The 17075-nt window shown below is 37.8% G+C and overlaps 1 protein-coding gene across 1 annotated transcript; it reads left to right on the forward strand.

The window, feature by feature from the left end:
- Positions 1-1190: 1190 nt before the first annotated feature.
- On the forward strand, positions 1191-13668 carry LOC115232146 (collagen alpha-4(VI) chain; the record flags this gene model as incomplete). Its single annotated transcript, XM_029801995.2, has 6 exons — positions 1191-1296; positions 2172-2216; positions 6822-7385; positions 9971-10105; positions 11833-12000; positions 13205-13668. Coding segments are annotated over 6 exons (1467 nt in total), but the record flags the coding sequence as incomplete, so codon positions are not given.
- Positions 13669-17075: the final 3407 nt, after the last annotated feature.

Below are 17075 nucleotides of genomic sequence, written 5' to 3' on the forward strand. Positions count from 1 at the left end.
CATACATACATACATACATACATACATACATATATATATACATACATACACACATATATATACATACATACATACATAAATGCATACATACATATATACATGCATATATATGCATGTATATATATATATTTTACAGTTTGTTTGAGGGCTAAATCTACATACAATATAGTTCCTATCAGTGCAGGGGGTTCTATTAAAAGGGTAGCTTCTACCGAATAGGGATTTGATAGGGTTACCTGCCCTTTCTATAACCTTAATCCTTAGCTTAAGTTAGTCTAAGGACCTTCTAAAGCCGTACGCCAGTTTGCCTCTAGGGGTGGTGTCGATGAACATAACGCTCTGGTATTTGTGGCTATCACACCATGAGTTGGCCTTCCCTATTTTCTTATTAGTCCTTTCAATGGCATTCCATGATTTGCTCCTATAGAGTGGACAATTCCTATTGTTACGTATGATAGTTTCAAATTTCCTCATGGCTCCTTTATATACTCTGATCCTTTTTCTATGGTTGTATCCCGAGAACTGCATGCGGTGAACGAAGTGTTGTATGTGTCTCTTTAACGCTCTGCAGGGTCACACATGCGGCACTCATTTCTCATTACCCTGATGAGATCTGCCATTAATATATTGAATTTGGCATTGTCCGCCACAGCTGAGTTCCAGTGGATCATGTATTTGGAGGCCATAAATTTAGCAAAGTGTGAATGGAGGATTTGGGTTTTATTATTCACAGTTTCCAGCGAGGGTTCTGTATCTAGTACTTGTAGTCTATGGTTAGGGTGTTTCGTCGGGTAGTCTATCGTAACCTTAATACTCTGGTGGATGGAGTTAGCTATTTGCTGGATGCTCTCCACAGTATTAGTTTCTATTTCTATTTCAAGAGTACTCTCTTGTGGGGGTGTCTTTACCCACTATGTTGATATCATCGATATAGCGAGAGAACATATTTATGAGTATCAGACGGGAAGATATCAGAGGGAAAATATCAGACGAGAAGATATCAGACGATAGGATATCAGAGGGGAAGATATCAGAGGGGAAGTTATCAGATGGGAAGATATCAGACGGGAAGATATCAGAGGGGAAGTTATAAGACGAGAAGATATCATACGGGTGATATCACACAAGGAGCTTCGTTGTTTTTTTTTTATTTTGTATTAGTTTTGTTTCTTTATATATAATTATTTTTACACCATGATTTTCTTGCTCTTATTTCGATTATTCAGCTTGGAAATGCTGCGATATTAAAGGACGCGAACTCTGACAACCTGGATGAGCTTTTAATTGAATTAGAACGTAAGTTGAATAATTTTTTCTTTTATTCTTCTACTTGCTTCAATCGTTAGATCGCGACCACGCTGGGGCACCGCCATGAAGAATTTCTAGTCGAATAAATCGACACTTATTTTGTTATTTTGTTAAAAGCCTAGTACTTAGGCGGCGAGTTGGCAGAGTGGTTAGCACGCCGAGCGAAATGCTTAGCAGTATTTCGTCTGCTATTACGTTCTGAGTTCAAAATCCGTCGAGGTCGACTTTGCCTTTCATCCTTTCGGGGTCGATAAATTAAGTACCAATTACGCAATGGGGTCGGTATAATCGACTTAATCCGTTTGTCTGTCCTTGTTTGTCCCCTCTGCGTTTAGCCCCTTGTGGGTAGTAAAGAAATAGGTATTTCGTCTGCTGTTACGTTCTAAGTTCAAATTCCGTCGAGGTCGACTTTGCTTTTCATCCTTTCGGGGTCGATAAATTAAGTACCAATTACGCAATGGGGTCGGTATAATCGACTTAATCCGTTTGTCTGTCCTTGTTTGTCCCCTCTGCGTTTAGCCCCTTGTGGGTAGTAAAGAAACAGGTATTTCGTCTGCCGTTACGTTCTTAGTTCAAATTCCGCCGAGGTCGACTTTACCTTTCATCCTTTCGGGGTCGATAAATTAAGTACCAGTGAAACACTGGGGTTCATGAAATGCACTTAATTCCCTACCCAAGCTGCCCTTGTGGCAAAAATTTGAAATCATCATCATCATCATTATTTTTATCATTGCTGTTATTGTTGTGGTCGTTCTTGTTGTGATCATCGTCGTTTTTAAGCGCAATTGCGTGACTTCCAGCATTCTTATTCTGTCTCCCCACTGTTTCCATATAATTTATTAACTTATTTTTTCTTTTGTTAGGAAAACGAAGTAACGACGTTATAGAAGATGATGTTCTGGCTAAAAGTAAGTGCACACCAACTCCGCATTTGTCTCTCTTTGGCTTTCTTGTCCAAGAATTTAATCATTGATCCAAAATATTTTTCGATTATAGGGAATATCGCCATAAACATTTTTGCCGTAAGAAGCGTTACCGTATTCACAATAACAGAGCTAATTGTATAAGCATTATCTCTCTCTATATAAACGGCAGTTTGTCTGTCTGTGTGTCTGTCAGGTTGTACCCTCACCCTGACCACGGCTTTCAACCGATTCTGATGAAACTTGACGCACACATAGCCAAATGTCATAATTCAAAACTAACGCAGCGAAAATTTTGAAAAGTTCCCCCAGTTCTGACAAAAATCGATAAATTCGACATGGGGTCCTGATCTAAGCTTTTTATATGCAACACATTTTCTGTCGGGAGACAGCTAGGAACATCGTATACATAGAAGTATTCGAGTGAAGAGAAGACATTGCAACCTACACATGCGCCTTCGTTCCCTAGAGGGAAAGAACTAGATTGGGATTAGTCGTTGCCTACTAGGGGCTCTTAAATACCCGGGCAACGCCGGGCTATGCTGCTAGTCTCTCTCTATATAAACGGCAGTTTATCTGTGCGTGTTTCTGTGTGTCTGTTTGCTTGTACCCTCACCCTGACCACGGCTTTCAACCGATTCTGATGAAACTTGACACACACATAGCCCAATGTCATAATTCAAAACTAACGCAGCGAAAATTTTGAAAAGTTCCCCCAGTTCTGAAAAAAATCGATAAATTCGACATGGGGTCGACAATCAGAAACACGAACCACAAACTGTCTAGGGGACGCAACTCCACTTTTTTAACTAAAAAAAAAATTTACCATCATTTTTTTCCATTTTTTTGCTATTTTTTGGCTATAACTCTCTAAAAATGCTTTATAGTTATTTCCCTTACAAACTGAGCAACGCCGGGCGATACTGCTAGTTTAAAATAAAAACAAAAAAAAAGGTTTCATAAATGCATTAAATTAAAAATGTCTTTATTCAATGTCTTTATTCAAAGTCTTGAGTAACGAAAAGGAAGCAGATTCAGAATATTTTCTGAGAATATACACTTTCAAGTCTTCTTCAGAATTGCAGTCGTTTGAAACGAAATGTTCGGCAAGTTCTGTCGAACTACTGTTATTGTGTATGAAGTGGAGGTGTAATGGCCCAGTGGTTAGGGCAGCGGACTCGCGGTCGTAGGATCGCGGTTTCGATTCCCAGACCGGGGCGTTGTGAGTGTTTATTGAGCGAAAACACCTAAAGCTCCACGAGGCTCCGGAAGGGGATGGTGGTGATCCCTGCTGTACTCTTTCACCACAACTTTCTCTCACTCTTACTTCCTGTTTCTGTTGTGAGTATTTATTGAGCGAAAACACCTAAAGCTCCACGAGGCTCCGGCAGGGGATGGTGGTGATCCCTGCTGTACTCTTTCACCACAACTTTCTCTCACTCTTACTTCCTGTTTCTGTTGTACCTGTATTTCAAAGGGGCCGGCCTTGTCACTCTCTGTGTCACGCTGAATATCCCCGAGAACTGCGTTAAGGGTACACGTGTCTGGGGAGTGCTCAGCCACTTACACGTTAATTTCACGAGCAGGCTGTTCCGTTGATTGATTCGGATCAACCGGAACCCTCGTCGTCGTAACCGATGGAGTGCTTCCATCCATCCATGGTGTATGAGGAGAAACATTTTTGCCGGTTATTAACATCACGCCCAAGAAAAATGAATGAAATGGCAGGAGAATATCATCAAATTTGTACAAAACTGTTTGATTGAATCTTCTTTTTCTTTCCTTTTTTCTCTCGCTTCTTTTCTGCCATTTTCTTTTCGCCTGTTATAAAATTGAAACTTAAAGACTGATGGTGTCGTTCCATCAACGCGTGGACGTTGGTTGCTCTCGTTCATACTTTACATTTAAATTTCTATAATTTTGAATGTTTATCACTTTTTATTTTGAACTCGACAAAGACAGACTTACTGTCTTTCAACCAATAAAAGATCTTTTACAATCGCTTCGTGCTCTTCGTCTTGTCTGTTTACTTTTGTGAAGAGTTACGTCAATCCTTTAAGAATATTATTATTATATTATTATTATTATTATTATTATTATTATTATTATTATTATTGAGTGAGAGAGCAGTGAATGCCATCAAAGTGACACTGGGGTGATATATACGAAGCCCAGTATACCCATCATGACTACCCGTCTGATAAGGATACACTAGGCACATGCATCACAACCATATGTGCGCGACATGGTGATCTCATATCAAGATAAACAGCACATGACCTTGCAGGTGGGACCCAGTTAGAATTTCCTCTGGTCGAGTAACCCATCCCGCTCAAAAGGTCCCTCAATAAGGGTTGTTTAAGGATGTTGAACGAAACACCCATGTTTCCAGAGGTGAATTATTCAAACCCCAAAGAATCCCTCTCAACACATGGCTATGATGCTCCCTCAATACTACTGTTCATGATCAGAGATGCACATATCGTCAGCCACCAAGGGACATGCTCAACTGGTTAAGGTCAAACAACTGACAATCAAATCTGTGGTATTGAGCAGAATATTTGCTGTAGCTCATCTTTTATACCAAGACAAAACAATGTACATGATAACACTTCCAATCAGTTAAGATCAGAAGCCACGAGATCCACTGTCTGGTACTGCATCAGGGCATTTATTATTATTATTATTATTATTATTATTATTATTATTATTATTATTATATTATTATTATCATCATCATCATCATCATCATCATCATCATCATCATCATCATCATCATCATCATCATCATCATATTATTATTATTAATTATTATTATTATATTATTATTATTATTATTTTATTATTATCATTATTCAGTAGTTTTATTTTTATAGCGTGCTTTCACTTCAACCGAGCACAGCTCTGTGTGCCTTGGGTATGTGCTGTGATTTGTTGTGATGCTCTGATGGTTATTGTATGGAAAGTGTTCTGCGTAGGATGTGTGCAGTGCCTAGTAGTGCAATTTTCTGTATGTTATATGTGTTTGTAAGTCCTGGTGTTTTTGTTATGTATTTGTCTGAATTTTTTTATCATGCCTAATGCACCTACTATGATAGGAATTGTTTCTGTTTTCAGATTCCACATTCTAGTTACCTCTATTTCCAGGTCTTTGTATTTTGAGAGTTTCTCCATTTCTTTTAGAGACACGTTGTCATCAGCCGGTATTGATAGATCAATTAGAAAGCATTTTTTTTCTTCATGATCTCTGACAACTATATCTGGTCTGTTGGCCTTAATTTCTCTATCTAATAATAATAACAACAACAATAATAATAATAATAATAATGATAATAATAATAATTATGATGATGATGATGATGATGATGATGATGATAATAATAATAATAATGATAATAATAATAATAACAACAACAATAATAATAATAATAATGATAATATCCCAGAGTATGGTTGCTTTCTCGTTTTCTGTGACCTTTTCTGGTGTGTGCCTATACCATCTTTTTTCTGTTGTTATTCCATAATGTTGGCATAGCTTCCAGTGTATGTAGGTTCCAACTCTGTCATGTCTGTGAATATATTCCTTCTTAGCCAAGACTGGGCAGCTAGAGATAATATGATTTATTGTTTATTATTTATTGATTTATTGATTTATTATTATTATTATTATTATTATTATTATTATTATTATTATTATTATTGGAGAGGGAAGTGTTGCCTTGTAGCAAGTTTTTTGAAAGGTGGGTGACTGTTGGAAGAATGGCCAGTGTGAAAGGACCAATTCTGAGCATGCACCTGTAAACAAAAGAAGGGCTCTTGCGCTGTTGTTCAGACACCCGAGGTTTTTGTGGATTTTTTTTCCACGAGGTCCTTAAAGCGCCTCACCTATCGGGAGTTTTAAATTGTTTAATTCTTAATCGTTATTTATATTATATTTTACACGTTGTGAAACCCTTTGTATCGTCCTGTTTTTGTCTTTTATGTTGCTGTATGTCACATAATGTAACTTTATGTAAGCCCTTGTGGCCAATAAACGTATTATCCTCATCATCATCATCATTATTATTATTATTATTATTATTATTATTATTATTATTATTATTATTATTATTATTATAATCATCATCATCATCATCAAAATTATTATTATTATTATTATATTATTATTATATTATTATTATTATTATCATCATCATCATCATCATCATCATAATTATTATTATTATTATTATTATTATTATTGTTATCATTATAATTATATTATTATCATTATCATTATTATTATTATTATCATCATCATCATCATCATCATCATCATAATTATTATTATTATCATTATTATTATTATTATTATTGTTGTTGTTATTATTATTATTATCATTATTATTATTATTATCATCATCATCATCATCATCATAATTATTATTATTATCATTATTATTATTATTATTGTTGTTGTTGTTATTATTATTATTATCATTATTATTATTATTGTTGTTGTTGTTATTAATATTATTATTATTATTATTATTGTTGTTGTTCTTGTTGTTATTATTATTATTATTATTATTATTATTATTATTATCGTAGGTTGTGAAGGAAAGCCAGCCGAGATCGTGTATATCATCGATGACTCTCGCAGTATTCGTAAGAGCGATTTCGAGAAGCAGATCGACTTTGTCGTTGATGTCACAAAAACGTTTCCCATCGGTGCTGATAAAGTGAGGGTCGGTGCTGTGACCTTTGGTGATAAAATTATTACAAAAAATACATTCCCATTGACGAAGTACACTGACGAAAAAAGCCTCTTGACTGGACTAGCTAACATTATATTCAGCCCAGATGACGGTGGAAGCACAGAGACTGCCAAAGCTATTTCATATGCACGTAAAAGTATATTCGTCGATTCCCGACCAGGTGTTGCGAAAATTGCCATTATACTCACCGACGGAGAGTCAACCGTAAAATACAAAACACTTGCAGAAGCAAAATTAGCAAAGAGTCTCGGCATAACTATAATTACGATTGGTGTCGGCGACAAAGTTGATGAAGCGGAACTGATAGATGTCGCGAGTCCCGACAGTTCTTTCACTGTGAACAGCTTTGACGCGTTGCAGCAAATTAAAGTGAAATTAGGAATGAAAGCCTGTGAAGGTGATTAAAAAAAAAATAAATATTTTATTAACATTTCCTCTTTTGTTTGATTCAGTCGTTTGACTGCGGCCATGCTGGGGCATCGCCTTGAAGAATTTTTAGTCGAACGAATCGACTCAAGTAGTAGGTTTTTTTTTTTTTTTTTTTCTTCACCTTAAAGCCTGAGTCTTATTCTATCTGTCGCTTTTGCCAAACCACTTGGATACGGTGACGTAAACAGACCAACACAGGTTGAGAAGCAGTGGTGTGTGTGTGGGGGGGAGAAACATAGACACAGACATACCGACATACAGACACACACACGCATGCACTCACACACGCATACTCACACACACACGCATACGCACACACACACACACACACACACACACACACACACACACCACACACACACGCATACACACATTTACGACGGGCTTCTGTCCACGAAATCCTCTCACAAGGCCTTGGTCGGCAAGTAGAAGACACTTGCCCAGGTGCCACGCGGTAAGTTAGAACCCAAAACCATGTGATCGTGGAGTAAACTTCTTACCACGCAGACAAGCCCGCACCTAATTCCCCACCATCCAAAAAACTCCATAATTTCATCACTCATCGTCTTACTACGTCATCATTAGTATGATGACGTCTTACAACGTCATCGTCAATTCGACCCCTTATTTCCTTAATTGTTTTTTCTATTTGCTGCTACCAAATATCTTCATCTACAGTAAGAGTTCTGAACAGGGGTCCATATGGCCCTTGAAGGTCCATATAAAATTTTTGGGATCCACCACAACAAGATGGTAAATTAGGGACCCACAATAGTATTTTAAGGGGCTCCTGGAAAAATTTTGCTTTGGATGTATGTATTATTCTTTATTGTAGGAAAGGCGGCGAGTTGGTAGAGTGGTTAGAACGCCGGGCGAAATGCTTGGCGGTATTTCGTCTGCCGTTACGTTCTGAGTTCAAATTCTACCGAGGTTGACTTTGCCTTTCATCCTTTCGGGGTCGATTAAATAAGTACCAGTTACGCACTGGGGTCGATATAATCGACTTAATCCGTTTGTCTGTCCTTATTTGTCCCCTCTGTGTATAGCCCCTTGTGGGTAGTTAAGAAATAGGTATTTCGTCTGCCGTTACGTTCTGAGTTCAAATTTCGCAGAGATCGACTTTGCCTTTCATCGTTTCGGGGTCGATAAATTAAGTACCAGTTACGCACTGGGGTCGATATAATCGACTTAATCCGTTTGTCTGTCCTTATTTGTCCCCTCTGTGTATAGCCCCTTGTGGGTAGTAAAGAAATAGGTATTTCGTCTGTCTTTACGTTCTGAGGTCAAATTCCGCAGAGATCGACTTTAACTTTCATCCTTTCGGGGTCAATAAATTAAGTACCAGTTACGCACTGGAGTCGATATAATCGACTTAATCCGTTTGTCTGTCCTTATTTGTCCCCTCTGTGTATAGCCCCTTGTGGGTAGTAAAGAAATAGGTATTTCGTCTGTCTTTACGATCTGAGTTCAAATTCCGCAGAGATCGACTTTGCCTTTCATCGTTTCGGGGTCGATAAATTAAGTACCATTTGCGTACAGGGGTAGATCTAATCGACTGGCCCCCCCCACCTCCCACAAAATTTCGGGCCTTGTGCCTGGAGCAGAAAAGAGCAGAAACGGATTTAATGCAGGAAGCAGCTGGGTTTCTTTCTCTAACTTTTTCCTAGTTTCAAACGTATACAAATTAATAATGTGAAAAACGAAATAGGAATTTTGAAAAAAAGTTTCTATAAAACTAGTTTTTAAACATCAAATGGCTATAGGGCAAGAGGTGGGGGGAAGCACCAGACTTGAATAATGATCCAAGGGGTCCATAGATTAAAAAAAAAAAAGGGGGATTGAGAACTCCTGATCTTTATTCGTTTATTCTTTTACTTGTTTCAGTCATTTGACTGCGGCCATGCCGGAGCATCGCCTCAAGGGGTTTTAGTCGGAAAAAATCGACCTCAGGACTTATTCTTTGTAAGCCTAGTACTTATTCTATTGGTGTCTTTTTCCGAACCGCTAAGTTGCGGGGACGTAAACACACCAGCATCGGTTGTCAAGCGATGTTCGTGGGGACAAGCACAGACACACAAACATACACACACACACACACACACACATACATACATACATACATACATACATACATACATACATACATACAACACACATATATACATATATACACACATACATATATATATATATATATACATACATGTATACGACGGGTTTCTTTCATCGCCTCAAGGGGTTTTAGTCGAAAAAATCGACCTCAGGACTTATTCTTTGTAAGCCTAGTACTTATTTTATCGGTCTCTTTTTCCGAACCGCTAAGTCACGGGGAGATTAACACACCAACATTATATTTATATAATAGAAGACATTCACCCAAGGTGTCTCGCAGTGGGACTGAACCCGAAGCTATATGGTTGGGAAATAAACTTCTTACCACATGGCTATGCTTGCGCCTATTGTTTATTTTATTTTATTTTATTTTACAGTTACTCTATTTTATTTTATTTTATTTTATTTTATTTTATTTTATTTTATTTTATTTCATAACAGCGCCCACTACGATACCTCCACCCACAACAACACCTCCGCCCACTACCACAACAACTCAGCCTACTACCACCACGACTCTGCCTACTACCACCACGACTCTGCCTACCACAACGACACCGATGCCAAAAGATGAACGTGAGTATCGATACGTTTCTTTCTTGAACTGCTTCCATCTGCCCATCTGTCTTTCTGGTGATCTGTCTGTCCGTCTTTTGCCTGCCTGTCTGCCTGTCTGTCAGTTTGTCTGTCTATGTGCTTGTGTGTCTGCCAGTTTGTTTGTTAATCTGTCTGTCTCCCTAATTCCCTTGTGAAACTTGTCCCTTCTCATGTTTTCTCATCCTTTTTGTTCATTCAACATTATACAGCACAAATGGAATTAAACAAAAATACATACGATAAAGATAACCTTAAACATAATAATAATAATATGAAATTAATAATAAATAATGAAGAAACTTCTACACGATGCAATAAAAAACCTTGAAAAAATAATGATAGGCAAAGAACTAAATATAATAATAATAATAAATAAAGACCCCCTTCGGTCATGAGTGACCATGGGTTTGCACCTAGAGAGTTACCCTCTGAGGCACAAGTCTGGGCAAGGTTGTTTTATGGAAGACCAGTAGTCGCCCATGCATACCGGCCTCCCCTCTCCACGCCACCAGTGTTATCCAAGGGAAAGACAAAGGTCGATACAGCTTGGCACCTGTGACGTCGCAACTCATTTCTACAGCTGAGTGAACTGGAGTACTCAATGAAAAATATACAAATCCCCAAAACCAATATATAATTGTAATAAACTACCTAAGAGGAGTGGAGGGAGAGACATTATTTGGTACACACCTCCATTTTCATTGAATGTCAAGGGTCTAGCAAAAAAAGTTTTTAAATATAGTTAAAAAATGTTTTCCTAGGGATCATAAATATCATCATATATTTAATAGATCATCAATTAAAATATCCTTCTCTACAACACCAAACACAGGATCTGTTATCGCCTGTTCTAATAAAAGAAAAATTAACAAATATAAAAATAGCCATAATAATGATGACAATAGCAATAACAATAGTAATAATAGTGATGATGATGGTAATGGTGATAAAAATAAAAATAATAATAGTAATAATAATAATAAGATAAGAACCAATAATTGGAGTTTATGTAATACTCATAATACTGGAATACATAGTCACGTGACCGACCAGACCGTCAGATGTTGTTACACAATGTTCGCATTGTTTTTAGCCTTCAAATGACGTCACCCCGCTGGCTAAGCGAGCAGAAGAAAGAGTGAGAGAAAGAGTGGTGAAAAAGTACAGCAGGGATCACCATCCCCTGCCGGAGCCTCGTGGAGCTTTTAGGTGTTTTCGCTCAATAAACACTCACAACGCCCGGTCTGGGAATCGAAACCACTAGGTGCCCTAACCACTAGGCCATTGCGCCTCCACACTGGAATACATAATAATAATAATACTAATATAAAAAATCTTTAAATTCTAAATACAATACAAGTGAAAATATAGAAAATGCCTTAGACATACACCACAAGATAATAATAATATAAATAATAACTTAAAAGCAATAAATATACGTAATTCTACAACAAATAATAATATAATAAATTCAACAATAATACCACCGACTGCAAATAACCCTAACAATAATAGATACGACATAGCTGAATATAAATACAATGATAAAAATAAGAATTGCTCCTGTAAAAATAAAAAAAAATATGTCCTTTAAATGTCCTTTAATCCCTTTGTCTGTCCTTGTTTGTCCCCTCTATGTTTAGCCCCTTGTGGGTAGTAAAGAAATATATTTATCCTGTACCGGCATTTATTTTTTTAAATTCCAGCCTGTGACAAAAACATAGACGTTAATTTCGTGTTTGACTCTGCAATGTTGGGTGACCAAAGTACAAAGGATGTTATTAGTTTCATCGAGAGTTCGATCTCTGAGAAGGACCTTGATAAAAGCAACATCAGGTTTGGAGCAGTTTCTGGACCTTGCGAGAAAGTGTATGGTAAGTAAACTACAGTTATCAGCTTTTCCAATTAACGTATATCATGGTACTCCGTTGGTTATGACGACGAGGGTTCCAGTTGATCCTGCTCGTGAAATTAACGTGCAAGTGGCTGAGCACTCCACAGACACGTGCACTCTTAACGTAGTTCTAAGGAAGATTCAGCGTGACACAGAGTGTGACAAAGCTGGCCCTTTGAAATACAGGTACAACAGAAACAAGAAGAGTGAGAGAAAGTTGTGGTGAAAGAGTACAGCAGGGTTCGCCACCACCACCTGTCGGAGCCTCGTAGAGCTTTAGGTGTTTTCGTTCAATAAACACTCACAATGCCCGGTCTGGGAATCGAAACTGCAATCCTACGACCACGAGTCCGCTGCCCTAACCACTGGGCCATTCTCTCTGAACTTTTTCTTCTTTTTGACGAAGTGCCATACTCGAAACGTCACAACTCCTCTTTTCCCCATCTTAAACTTCCTCTGGCTGTTTTAATCTAACATATTCATTGTGCACGTTGTTTTGGCTTTTGTTGTTCTATATTTGTTTTTATTTTTTGGCTTGCCTATACACATGCAGATACCTACCAACCTACATACATACATCCGTCCATATATACATATATGAAAAAATAAATAGTAAATGTTTCCTTCTCGAGCCACGCCAGCTTATGGGGGCCGGTTTCCCGGTTTCAGTGGCGTATATATTTCTCCACCTGGACGGGACGCCAGTCCATCGCAGGATGACTCACTTTTGCCAGTTGAGTGGACTGGAGCAACGTGAAATGAAGTGTTTTGCTAAAGAACATAACGGGAATTGAAACCACAGTCTCACGTTCATGAGTCCAACACCTCTAACCACTAAGTCACGCGCCCTCACTCCTACACACACACACACCACACACACACACACACACACCACACACACCACACACACACACACACATATATATATATAACAAAGGCGGCGAGCTGGCAGAAACGTTAGCACGTCGGGCGAAATGCGTAGCCGTATTTCGTCTGCCGTTACGCTGTGAGTTCAAATTCCGCCGAGGTCGACTTTGCCTTTCATCCTTCCGTGTCTGTCCTTGTTTGTCCCCTCTACGTTTAGCCCTTGTGGGTAGTAAAGAAATATATATATATATATATATATATATATATATATATATATATATATATATATATATGTATATAATTTTTTTGCATTACAGGTTTCAATCTGAATACATATGATACTAGAGATGAAATATTAAACCATTTTGATCAAATGCATCAAACAGCCTTCGCGCCGCTCATAACGACCGCATACAACGAATCTTTCCGCGTAGAAAATGGCGGTCGCGTTGGAGCACGTAAGGTGGCCGTGTTTTTCTTGAAAGGAAAAGCGCAAGATCCTGTACTATTAGCTGAAAAGGCGAAATTTGCCAGAGAGCACGGTGTTGAAATTTTTGTGGTTGCTATGGACCAATTGAATTCAAGAACGCTCTTGGAAACTCTCGTGTCCCCTAAAGAAGACGAACATATCTTGGAAGGTTATAACGAAAATATGAAATTTTTGAGCGGTGAGTTCGCGCGCCGCCTCTGCACAAGTAAGTACAGTTTTTACACAAGCCCATTCTCTCACTCTTCTATCTATCTATCTATCTATCTATCTATCTAAATATCTATCTATCTATCTATCTATCTATCTATCTATCTATCTATCTATCTATCTATCTGTCTGTCTGTCTATCTGTCTGTCTATCTATCTATCTATCTATCTATCTATCTATCTATCTATCTATCTATCTATCTATCTATCTAAATATCTATCTATCTATCTATCTATCTATCTATCTATCTATCTATCTATCTGTCTGTCTGTCTGTCTGTCTGTCTGTCTGTCTGTCTGTCTGTCTATCTATCTATCTATCTATCTATCTATCTATCTATCTATCTGTCTGTCTGTCTGTCTGTCTGTCTATCTATCTATCTATCTATCTATCTATCTATCTATCTATCTATCTCTCTCTTTCTATCTATCTATCTATCTATCTATCTGTCTGTCTGTCTGTCTGTCTGTCTATCTATCTATCTGATTGTCTGACACGCACATACGCACACGCACACACATCCATATATAAGTAAATCTATTCATACATACATATATACATACAAGGGACGTGGATCCTTTTATATAAGTCCCGGGGTCGAATTGCTCGATTAAAGGCGGTGCTCCAGCATGGCCGCAGTCAAATGACTGAAACAAGTAAAAGAGTAAAAGAGTATACATATGCATACATATATACTTACACAAACACATCTATCTATCTATCTATCTATCTATCTATCTATCTATCTATCTATCTATCTATCTATCTATCTATCTATCTATCTATCTATCTATCTATACCACTGGTTCTCTACTGGGGTTCTTATGACCCTTTGAGAGTCGAGGCGTGGTTCATATAAGATTATGCTATTGGAGCTTATGAACAACCAACTGGTTTTACCTCTCCAATGCATAAAATATATTCTAAACAGTTTTTAATAATATTTAAGTATAAAAATAGGATTTCTTTTAACATGGGGGTCCAGTAGAGCAAAGTAAGAACTAGAGGGTTCCATGGGCAAAAAACGGTGAAAACCACTGATCTAGACACATACATAGGTATCAAACATCATACTACATAAATACTTTTTTTTTTTAAACCATCGTCGCTTCTAGAGTATGCATCAAAATTACCAAAAGACAATTAAGGAAAGTTCCATATGAAAAGGGGAGATAACCTCAAAAATCATAGTTGACATGTTAAGGAAAACGATAAGGCTCTTGTAAGAAAAAGAGGGGATAGTCGTCGACACATGTTTCTGACTCAATAACCGTCTTTACCACGGAAGTCGTTCCACATTATCATCTGTAGGTAAAGGATTTAGGCTTATGCAAAAATCCTTGTGTCTGTGCGCGTGTGTAGTATTAAACACACGTGGTTGATCAGTCTATAGAGACACATGTATTTTTAAAAAGTATCTCTGAAAGCTCCCCATCCCCTGTACACATAGATACACACACACACATGAATACACACACACACACACACACACACGCGCGCGCGCATGTATGGCCGCAGTCTAATGACTGAGATACGCGGGAGATAAAGCTAAAAAAAACGAAACTTCCCCGCATCCCTGCATAATGCACGCATGCACACACACACACACAGACACACACACACACCACACACACACACACACACACACAGAGTCACAGATGTGCACACGCACAGATGCGCGCGCGCGAAAACTACCAGCGACAAATGAGAAAATGGCGCATGCGCTGTTGCCAAGGGAGACTACTGTTGCTTCGCGCTGCCGCCGCCGCCGCCGCCGCCGCCGCCGCCGCCCTACCGCCGCTGCGTTCTACAATTGTACATGCAGCTTGTAACGTTCATGCTATGTCTGTCAACCGTTTCAGATCGGGCATAAAGTACATTGATCGGGCGCTGCAGTTCGGCAACCATCCAATCAGGTGAGAGTATGTTAATGACTGAAGATAATAATAAAAAAAAAAACAACAATAAAAAGTAATTTAAAGAAAAGAACAAAAGAGCAAAAAAAAACAAGCCTCCAAAAACAATAACATGAAAAACAACAATAATAATTATAACAAATGCAGCAATAATAAGAACGATGATGATGATGATGATGATGATGATAATAATAATAATAATAATAATAATAATAATAATAATATAATAATAATAATAATAATAGTTGAATTTAACGTACGATAGCGTCTTATAAAGCTAGATTTATATATCTTAAAATAGAATTTGTTGCTAGGTAGTTTAGCTTAATGGTAAAGCACTTGACGCGTAATCGCAGGTATGTGAGTTCGAGGAAAATATAGAGGGGACAGACAAAGGGATTAAGTCGATTACATCGACCCCAGTGCGTAACTAGTGCTTATTTAATAGACCCCGAAAGGATGAAAGGCAAAGTCGACCTCGGCGGAATTTGAAAACAGAATGTAACAGCAGACGAAATGTCGCTAAGCATATCGCCTGTTAGCTAACGATTCTGCCAGTTCGCTGCCAGAATAAAAGAAAATAAATTATAAAAATAATAATAATTTTGGCACAAGGCCAGCAGTTTTTCAGGAAGTCAATTACATCGACCTCAGTACTTCAACTGGTACTTACCTTATGCACCCCCGCTCAAAAAAAAAAAAAAAAGGCAAAGTCAGCCTCGGCGGAATTTGAACTCAGAAAGCAAAACCGGTAGAAATGCCGCTTAGTACTTTGTTCTGCGTGCTCCCTATTCTGGCAGTTCGCCACATTAATAATAATAATAATAGTAGTAGTAGTAGTAGTAGTAGTAGTAGTAGTAGTAGTAGTAGTAGTAGTAGTACTAGTAGTAGTAACAATCCTTTCTAATATAGGCACAAGGCCTGGCATTTGTAGGAAGGGGACCAGTTTTTCACTTTGATCCCAGTATTTGACTGGTACTTAATTTTTCGACCCCGAGGAAGAAAGTCGACCTCGGTGGAATTTGAACTCAGAATATTGCGACGGATGAAATACCTCTAAGTATTTCGTCCGGCGTGCTAACGAGTCTGCCAGCACCACGCCTTCAGTAATAATATAATAATAATAATAATAATAATAATAGTAGTAGTAGTAGTAGTAGTAGTAGTAGTAGTAGTAGTAGTAGTAGTAGTAAATGTAATAACTGTCAAACCCTCAGAAAAATGTAAACAGTATTAGGGTCCAACCTCTCATACTATTATTTCCATCCATTCTTTCTTTTTCCTTGCTTTCTTTTTCCTTTCATTATTTTTACTCCTATTTTCCTTCCTTTTTTCTTTCTTTCTTTCATTTTATCTTTCCTTTTCCTTTTTCCTCCCTTCCTTCTTTCTTTCATTATTTTTGTTCCTTTCTTTCTTTCTTTCTTTCTTTCTTTCTTTCTTTCTTTGTTTCTCGCTTTGTCTCTCTCTCCTCTTCCTTACATTCCCTTCTTTCTTTCTTTCCTTTTCCTTTTTCTTTTCTTTCTTTCATCATTTTTGTTCTTTTCTTTCTTTTGCTGTTCCTCTCTTTGTCTCTC

Source organism: Octopus sinensis, unplaced genomic scaffold (assembly GCF_006345805.1).
Source record: "Octopus sinensis unplaced genomic scaffold, ASM634580v1 Contig19499, whole genome shotgun sequence".
Taxonomy (NCBI): Eukaryota; Metazoa; Mollusca; class Cephalopoda; order Octopoda; family Octopodidae; genus Octopus; species Octopus sinensis.